Raw genomic sequence first — 10,208 nt, 5'->3', positions numbered from 1 at the left:
GGCTGGCCATTATATTAATAAACACAAGAGCAATTATGAGACGTCTGGTGTTCCGGAGTTGGTGAGGCAAAGGAGGTTGGTTTAACAGACTGTATGTGCTGTCTGGTATAGTCATGTTACGCTATTCAAATCACCTATGGCTAACCAGCAACAGCTTCAATCCCTCGACGCTGATCAAAACAAGGCTATGGGATTAATCTCCAGTTGTCTACCGTAAACAGCCGGAACGGTCAAAGATAAACAAGCTTACTGTGTGGAGGGAATTGGTTGGTCAACCGGTTTCAAACCTGACTGCCAGTTCATAGCCACCAGACGAGAAATCTTAAACTTGTTCATTTTAGGATAAATTGGGACAAAATACTTTGCGTGTATGATGCCCCTTGACCTTGTAGTGTTGGGGGGGGGGGGGGTTGCTTTGTATTATAACCACTATAGGGTTGGGTATAGTTGCTACACGTTGCATTCATCCCTCACAACATCGCTAACGGTCAATTACCGTAAATACCCTCATAAATATCCCGAAAAAAAAAAGGATACAACAAATCGATACACGGATGGCGTCCTGTCTACAGAGAATATGTTTATTTCTATGATAACGGCTCCCGCGGGGGCTGCCAGACGTCGCTAACCTCGCTCACAACCCTGCCACCGGTCATTACTTTGCGAAGTGGTCGTACGACAGTAAATTCAAGCCACTATTTCTTTTTTTTTTTATTACTGTGCTTGATGAAGGGTTGGTGTAGTGGTAGAACAACCACTATAAAGATTTATTTATTCATAAGACCTTCGCCACAGGTACGTGTCGAGGCCAAACGAGATCTTATCGGGAGTGAAGACGTGTGTGTTGTGTGTGTGTGTGTGTGTGTGTGTGTGTTGTGCTGTCCGGGAGCTAGCCTAGTCTCCATGGTGGACGATCATGCAGTGAATTTAAACCTCTACGTTCACGTTTTATACTGTTTTCATAAAACCCCATGGGCCCCAGCAGCTCCGTGGCTGCTCTGCACTAAGTAGGAGGGAAAGTTTTCTGAGGGGACTGTACTCTGGCTCACTGATGATGATACATGGGCCCCAGCAGCTCCGTGGCTGCTCTGCACTAAGTAGGAGGGAAAGTTTTCTGAGGGGACTGTACTCTGGCTCACTGATGATGATACAGCCTGTCCAAAGGTGTCTCTTCACTCGTGATGTATCCTCAAGCAGGAGGAATCGGTGCCACCTGCCTTGTGTGAGTGTGTGTGTGTGTGTGTGTGTGTGTGTGTGTGTGTGTGTGTGTGCTGGGAAAACCACAGGAGAACTGAAACTGTACCTGCAAGATCTTTCGTTTATCACATCTTCTGGAGATGTGTTTGGGCTGCTTAAGGGAATGTGTTTGACGTCAAACTTACGATTGTAAGAATACCTTTGGACAAGCACCCTCGCCCCTCACCCGACATTACCCCTTGCGAACCATCGTATATAGACACAAATTTGTCTCTGTATAGTCAGCATCATGAAAATTACATGTATTGACATATAAGACTCTGCCATACCAATGATTCTCTTTTATGACACAAAGGATAAACGAAAGCAACAGATCACACATGTACAAACAGGTGTACACAACGCCAATTTATAAAGGAAGGTGTCAGGTTTTACCAAAAGTGCAGACCAGTTAGCTGGACACTGCACGTTATCAAAGAATATGAAGGAGTCCCATAAAACACCTACTGGAACATCTGTTTATAACAGCTATATAAATGAAGGCCAACATGCAGAGGCATTATGAGATCAAACCATGGAAGGAAATTAAATAGTTATCCTTGTGTTTGGTAAGATATTTCATAAATTACACTAAAGAATTTTATACCAAGGAAAAACTACAAGGAAACGCAAAAGGTAAAACAGCATAATGAATCATGGATCGTTTACCTAACAAAATTCAATATGGTACCAACGGGGAACCATGCCTGGTGATGCCTTATCAGGCAACTGTACTATGGCCTCAATACTATTCACAATCGTATCAGATACAGACTGTGAAATAAACAAAATATAATCAGATGTTCAGCAGACAATACCAGATTCGGTAAAATGACTGGATCAACAGACATAATCAAAATGACAATACCAGATTCGGTAAAATGACTGGATCGACAGACACAATCAAAATGACTCTTAATATGATTCATAAAGGTCTGCCCCATTAACAATGATGTAGTCCATTGACAATAAATCTGATATAACGAATTATGGAACAGCAATACAACTATGCCGACCCACAAGGGCATCAGCTAACAGAATGTGAAATAAGCATTTCAGATCTAAGAGACATCATTCAAAAGAAACTTCATTAAGGATAAGATCGGAGACTCTCTGGCCAAGTTGTGTGTGGGATTATAATGAGAAACTTTCATTGCCAGAGACGGAGAGAGTGATCAGAATATGGAAAATGTATAAATACAAAACTGACGACTGCTGTGTTGTACGATCGCCCGGCAAACAACCACGTATTCATGTGCAATGTGTAAATATAACTTAGTGGAATACTTGAAGTATCAATGTTCTAATATAATTCACTGGAATACTTGAACAATCATTAACGATTAAAGGAACTGCAGCACAACAGGTCAAGAAATGAATGCATTACACACAGAAAAAAATCCAAACAAATAAGATCCTATTAAGGATCAGATCAAAGACCAGGCCCTATCATAGCTAAGGATCGTATCTTCACGTTGAAAAGGTTAAGTGGTAGTTCGCTTTTACTCCCGTAATGCAGCAGTTATCCAACCCAGGTACATGATATATAAGGCCGATGGCTTCGTTAAGTCACCTTACACACACACACACACACACACACACACATACACACTGCCGGGAATACCCACAAAAATAACCTACTTCCGTCATTTTTTCTCCTTCCGCTGTACCGAGGAAGAGATGCATACAGGAAAACACGGTCGAGCAACAGTTACAGTCAAGCAACAGCTAAATACAGCATGAAAGGCGGACGGCCAGTTCCTAGCTAGGGTGCAGAACAGTCAGGCATCGCTCTGTTAAACAGCCAGTTGTGCAGTTGGGTAGCGGTCAGGTGCGAGGCAGGAAGAATCAGGCACAAGACAGGTAGCAGGAACAGTCAATTGTGAGGCAGGTAGCAGGAACAGCCAACTGTGAGGCAGGTAGCAGGAACATCCAACTGTGAGGCAGGTAGCAGGAACAGCCAACTGTGAGGCAGGTAGCAGGAACAGCCAATTGTGAGGCAGGTAGCAGGAACATCCAAATGTTAGGCAGGTAGCAGGAACAGCCAACTGTGAGGCAGGTAGCAGGAACAGCCAATTGTGAGGCAGGTAGCAGGAACAGCCAACAGTTAGGCAGGTAGCAGGAACAGCCAATTGTGAGTCAGGTAGCAGAACAGCCAATTGTGAGGCAGGTAGCAGGAACAGCCAATTGTTAGGCAGGTAGCAGAACAGCCAATTGTGAGGCAGGTAGCAGGAACAGCCAATTGTTAGGCAGGTAGCAGGAACAGCCAATTGTTAGGCAGGTAGCAGAACAGCCAATTGTTAGGCAGGTAGCAGGAACAGCCAACTGTGAGGCAGGTAGCAGGAACAGCCAACTGTGAGGCAGGTAGCAGGAACAGCCAATTGTGAGGCAGGTAGCAGGAACAGCCAACTGTGAGGCAGGTAGCAGGAACAGCCAACTGTGAGGCAGGTAGCAGGAACAGCCAGTTGTTTGGAAGGTAGCAGGAACATCCAACTGTGAGGCAGGTAGCAGGAACAGCCAACTGTGAGGCAGGTAGCAGGAACAGCCAACTGTGAGGCAGGTAGCAGGAACAGCCAACTGTGAGGCAGGTAGCAGGAACAGCCAACTGTGAGGCAGGTAGCAGGAGGTCGTGGTAGGAGGCCGATTCAGAAGGTAGCGGAAGCAGAAGCATCTCCTTGGCAGGTGGGAGGGAGTCATGTGTGGAGCTCATGTATTATGCTGGGGCAGACATGAGGGTTCCTGCTACTGTGATCAATGGCCGCCCGCCCCAAAGCCCACTCTCACCAACCCACCAACCTCAGCACTTCATGAAGGCTGCTGGCAACGCTGTCCCGCCCACACACCTGCCTTGTTCATGCGCACTGCTAGCAAAACTGTACCGCCCACACACCTGCCTTGTTCATGCACACTGTTGGTAACGCTGCGTTGCCCACACACCTATCTTGTTCATGTACACTGCTGGTAACGCTGCATCGCCCACACACCTGTCTTGTTCATGCTTACTGCTGGTAACGCTGCATCGCCCACAGAACTCCCTTATTCATGCAGACTGCTGGCGACAATGCATCGCCCACACACCTGCACTGTTCATGCACACTCCTGGCAACGCTGCACCGCCCAGTCACCACCCTGCCTACTGCCATGGCAGGTGGATCCTGGGTGGCACCACATCTAAGCTACCAGTCTGGCTACCACCAACCCAGGGTGCAAGACACAACACAGCTAACACTGTCCAATGCCACAGTGGTAACGACCAAAGTGGAGGGTCATCACAGCAGAATGCTTCGCTACATCGCTTAACATTACTGCATACCTATAAGAACAATAATAGGCATTCATGTATTTAATTCCCCCAAAATACACTTTAGCACCTCCAAACACAAATATTTTCATGGTGCTACTAAATCCACATCTAACACTGAAATGAGGATTGGAAGCACCATCCACGTCCCTTTCTGTACACCGTGCGAAAAGAGGCTTAAACAAAATGTAAAAAGCCGAGACACGATCCCATGGAAAGCGAAATTTGTCGTAATTAGAACGGGATCCACCTATTACCCCAGACGTCTTTAATCCTCAAGGCTCCGTGACCATGAACTAAGGCAAAGGTCACAGTTTATCACGCAATAGAGATCCCTATTCTAATAAACGCGCACATGTTCGATATAAAAATACCAAGCAGTCGATTCCTAAAGCAATTTTACAACCGCTCAATGTACACTTCTTTTTCTTTCTTTCGATATCTGTGACGTTGGACCAGGCTAAATGTCAAAGCTATTGTCACGCGACCATTCACCTTCGTTAGTAAGCGCAACAAGTCTGAAGGAGAAATACCCTCTAAGTTTTCCCATGGAAACCCATGCGAACGCCAATATTTACTGATATACACACGCGCCAAGGTTAGCCAAGACACTTCAGGAAAAATGAAAGAAATTACTGAAACTCCATTCACGATATTAAAAATGATTGTATTCACAACATCTCTGTGATCATATGACCAAAGTAACCCCAGAAATTACTGGAGTCCGGCAGCGGAGGATCGGTGTCGGTGGCTATCATATGACATGACCTTCCAAACGTCCTTGAACCGCTGGCCAACACAGGCACACCGCACGGGTTATGCCAACACACGTCCATTCCCGATAACATTTTGCTGCCAAAATAATAAATAGTGTTCACCATTGCTTATTTCTCCTCCTAAACACAAATGGAACTAAAATCTTTTATTACATCGGATGTTATCGCATAGTAAAGAGAACACTTCATGAAACACATTAAAGTATGAATACGGGTTGCAGAACATAGCCCTTAAATGTGTAATAAAAGTTCCAGAAATAGAGAACTCTATTAAACCTCAAAAATACGTAATTACAAATAGGTCATTACATTCCTGTCATATACATCTTTCAATAAACTCTAGGTAATAGTTTGACACAATGAAGCACTTTGCCTCTTTATTTCTTATCCACTCACGTTACGAATATAATGTTTGAGAGAAATTAAAACCAGCTTCCCATGCCATATAGATACAACTGGGACAGTCAATCACTCACAAAACCATTATAACATCCTAGCTATCACAGAATCGCTCGGGCGCCTGGCGAAACTACCCTCATAGATGTCTCCATACAAGCTTATACTTATTGTGTTTTAAAGTACATACTTTGTCATTCACGATCAATAACATTCCTATGAAGGCGTTCCCCGAAACCCGAGAAATAATCCCACATCACATGCTTCCACCAACGACCTTTATCTAAAATTTAACATACGCATGCGCATACACGAGTAAGAAATTACGTGCATAAAATATGCCTTCACTACACTGACATAAATAAATTGTCACATAACACCGCCAATTTGTTACAAGGAAAGTCCATTTGCTGGACATAGAGAATAGCCTGGAAGTAACCTAATGGTGGCAGAGTAAAGGATCCAGCTCTTCACTTGATCATTATTGAACTGGGTCACAGGGAAAGGCAACAAAAAGGCACATACAGGTAGACGGATGGACAGATACAGAAGGCAAAAAATCAAAATACGAGCGAAATAGAAAAAATTGGAAAAAATTACAACCTAATATGAAAAGTTATCGAAAAAATATAATGATACGAAAAATATAAGCTACTTGAGGGCTTAAAAAAACTATAGATGAATATGGGTGGAACTTCTTGATAAATCTCGCTTCAAAATGTATTTATAATTCAACAACAGATACGATTCTTGGATCCCTGACGCTCAAAGGAGAATCAAATTATCTTTATATAAGACTGAATGCTAGAAAAAATTTTTTGCTTATAAAAATATTTTTTACTATGAAGCTTCTGTCTCGTTTTAGAAAATATAAACATGAGAATTTCAATCATGAGAACTAAAAGAATATATTCCATATATATTTTATTGTTTCTAGATTTTTCACGTTAATGGGTGGATGTGTAAATACCAACTCTGATGCAGTACTAAAATGCCAACTCTAATGCAGTATTGATCCTCTACCTGGAACTACTGGCTGATCTCTTTTCCGTGAATTTCGTAAAACTTTTACAACTCGGAAAAAAAAAATACAAAAACACTGGCCTCCAACGCGTATTGAAACACTTTCTATACTATGAAATAAAAAGAGTCTTCGCTGTTTAACTCGTATAACATCACTAACCTATATAAGCCAACCATAGAACAATATCATAATAATGACGTGGTAGGGTCCACGACTGTAGCACAGCCTGTGTTATACTCACCTGGACGCGCAGGCTCCGCCTCTCGCTAGTCATCGTTTCACTTCATTGTTTTAAACTGAGGATTATCCAACGCAGACTTCGTATTTCGTAAGCACAGACCGCAATTCTCCGAGTCATCATTTGGCAACATTTCAACTCCCTGGAAACTTGCTGCATCCCGATTAAATATTTCTAAAGGTTAGCTTACATTCCACATCCCAACACGAATTCTAAGATGAACTACTTCCATATTCCATCACATCTTACTAATTCTAACCTTAGCCTATAGTCACTGTGGTGTGAAAGGCTGGAATTTAGTCATGCTTCGTATTTTTATGCCGAACGGTTTATCCCAGCTTCAACGTGACAATAACAGAGGATCAAATGAACAAAAGGCCTTTTGACAAACATCCACTCTCTAGCTATCTTGCATAAGAACACACCAAAACGACGCCTGGATCTGTACTCAGCAACTTGCCGAGGATCATTATAATCAAGTGAGCGAGTAAAAAGACCCGCCAGTCCTCTATAAAGAAGTGGTAAGCTACAACAATTATATTCATTCTTAATTCGATAGCTACACGGCAACATTTCACACAAACAACGACTGTACAATATACATGTAAAGTATCTATCAACATTCAATGTGTAGGCGTAGTTTTAGATGTCCTTGACACTACAGGAAAAATAGGCGAGCAGCTAGGGTCGCTAACCACGGCGGAAGACGCTGCCTGCAGACGGATTGGATGTGGTTGTGACACTGAAACAGTCTACGGAATAGAATTCGATCCAGTCCAAACTTCCATTTACATCGGTGTGTTTGTTACTCCAAAATTACATTTTTTGTTACACCTGAAAAGGAGGCTTTGTTAGTTTTAAGGGTGGATGGCATTTATCTGAGCCCGGAACCTAGTGGTGTCTCGCTACCTTATGCACCTCCCTCAAGATTAGCTTTCATAAGTGTAATGTTCAGCGGCATTCTGCTAGTCCGTCATTTTCTGGGGGTCGATATTATACGCGTGCTGACTCCATGTCATAGGTATGTACGGAGGATACCTTACGTGATTGAATGCGTCATGTTAGGTGTGTGTGACTAATACACACATGTTAGCGTGACATTATGGCTGGCGAGATATAATGTTGGCGCACCATTTAAGGGTTGGATGTCACACTATACGCAAGTTAGCAAGACGTAGTATGTGCGTGTGTGTGTGTGTGGGTGGGTGATATTACTGATGTTAAGGCTGTACATTGCAGGTATATGAGGATGACACTACACGCACGGCTGGAAGACAAGTTATTTCGTTATTTCGTGACAGTTAACCATTCATGACCAGTATCTCTTGATCCCAAAGAATCTCTTGCTGCCTCAGTAAGAAACCGTCTGAACGAGCCCTAAAAGCAAAAGAATTATGTTATTTCTATTACGTCCATTTACAGAGCTACTATCACCATGTTCTGTAATCAAGGTCTGCAGCAACAAGAAAATGGGGTGGGGGTGTTGAAGTGCAGTGGTTACTTTGCCACGTAGTTATTTTCGACCCTGTCGGGAGGCCAAGTTGGTTGGGAGAGATAAGACTGATTAGTTTGTTTTATCGCAAAACTTTTAAAGGTTTCAAGATGGCGACGTGAATAAGCTTTACCGTGACCCCGATGGTTTTATGCAGCCAGAAATTACATTTTCGCTCGTCAGAATTGATGATTGTATGAATCTCGATATTTACATGGACGCTTTTACACGAAAATACGATATGTCCAGTAATAGAGCCAATGTAAAAGGAAAATATACAAGTCACCAATAGACAATTTGACCCATCGGTTCCAACTTGTCAGCAAATAAAGCTGGTGAACGCTTGTTTACAGGACAAAATATATTAGTCACCAAAGCATCCCTACTAGGCTCATTGGTGATGGTGAAACGATGAAATTCTTTAAAATAGAAACAAAGAAAAAATATCCAAGGGATCTTGGGCATCGTGTATGTTATTAACTACACTTCTTAAACCCTTCTAGCCTTCCTGTAGATGCTGGAGTTTGGGACAGCCCACTTTCAAACCACACATTCTCTCTCGCACATCAACATAACCAGATCCTGAAGAGCAACTTCCGTAGGTTAATAGTGTTTACCGTTCCGTGCAAGGTTTTTGGTTTGAACTTTGTCGTGTTAGATCAACATATTCCATTCTCTTACTGTCTGTCGACGACTAAATAAACCATTATAACACCTTAACAACCTATCACTGATGCAGGTAACAAAAGTCAATAACTTAGCAATCTATCTACCACAACACGCTAGTGTTACCAACCTGCCATTTATGCTTGAAGACAATACATCATAATTATCTATCCACAGTCTTCCTTTCTAAAGGCAACAGGTCCTAATAACTTAACCCAGTCTATCTCCCTACAGGCATGAAATCTTAATGACGTAATAACAGGTTTCTGTCCGAAAGCATGAAATGTAACATCTTCGCACGCTGTCCAACTACTAGTATAAACAAATCTTGATAGCCTAGCCACCAATCTTTACGTAGATAGGGCACCATATCTTGATTATTTGCATTTTATATGGAGCGATAGTTTTTCTTTTTGTGTACAAATTTGTTTACCTACAGGAATTACAGTAAAAAATTGCACACTCAAGCAACATATCTGACCTAACGCCTCTCTGCCTGCAGGCGACAGTCGACGACGGTAAGCGTGGCGGGGCGCGGGCGCTACGGGCGTGCGAACTGTTGCCGAGGGCACGGAGCCTGTGTGTGGGCGTGCAGGCGGGAGCATGGCCGAAAGTATGAACAGATACGTGACGCTGAACGAGCTGGGCACGGGCACCTACGGCTCCGTGGTCCTCGGCCAGAGAATAGACACAGGAGAGAAAGTCGCCATCAAGAGGTAGGTCGCTTGGTCGTCCGCAAGATGTAAACAAAACACAAGAGTGCAACTACCCTCAATATTTTACATATAGTTAACTTATGAATATCTGTACTTGATTATTAGTGTCCCATTAACGCGCACAACAAAGTATATAAGTGACATCTGATTTTTTTTTCTATTGCTCTAGTAATAGGAACATGTCAACAATAAAGACTGTATGACCCAACTCATCCCTGATTCAGATTCCTGAGTTGAGCTTATTTCTGGTTCAGTCAGCTGCATTCATTTTCTCAACATGGGCTTGACTACTTTGTCGGACACAGGAAATAAATAAAAAATCAATGATTAGATTTTACAATCCTGTTGTAGGTTAGGCATGAC

At 42.8% G+C, this 10,208-nt stretch overlaps 1 protein-coding gene and 1 long non-coding RNA gene across 5 annotated transcripts in view; one reads left to right on the top strand and one right to left on the bottom strand.

The window, feature by feature from the left end:
• LOC139756879 (uncharacterized) overlaps positions 1-10,208 on the bottom strand; it is a 108,770-nt gene that overhangs the window by 49,035 nt on the left and 49,527 nt on the right. The gene's annotated exons all lie outside the window — the stretch shown is intronic.
• The window catches only part of LOC139756878 (serine/threonine-protein kinase MAK), a 66,075-nt gene that overhangs the window by 29,069 nt on the left and 26,798 nt on the right, over positions 1-10,208 (top strand). For all 3 annotated transcript variants that reach the window (XM_071676740.1, XM_071676738.1, XM_071676739.1), the window contains exon 2: positions 9,632-9,845. In XM_071676740.1, the coding sequence (XP_071532841.1) occupies positions 9,733-9,845 (113 nt within the window). In that variant the 5' untranslated portion in view covers positions 9,632-9,732. The remainder of the gene's footprint in view (positions 1-9,631; positions 9,846-10,208) is intronic.

Source organism: Panulirus ornatus, chromosome 23, assembly GCF_036320965.1.
Source record: "Panulirus ornatus isolate Po-2019 chromosome 23, ASM3632096v1, whole genome shotgun sequence".
In the NCBI taxonomy this organism is placed as follows: domain Eukaryota; kingdom Metazoa; phylum Arthropoda; class Malacostraca; order Decapoda; family Palinuridae; genus Panulirus; species Panulirus ornatus.
This window is presented reverse-complemented; position numbering and strand designations above follow the sequence as displayed.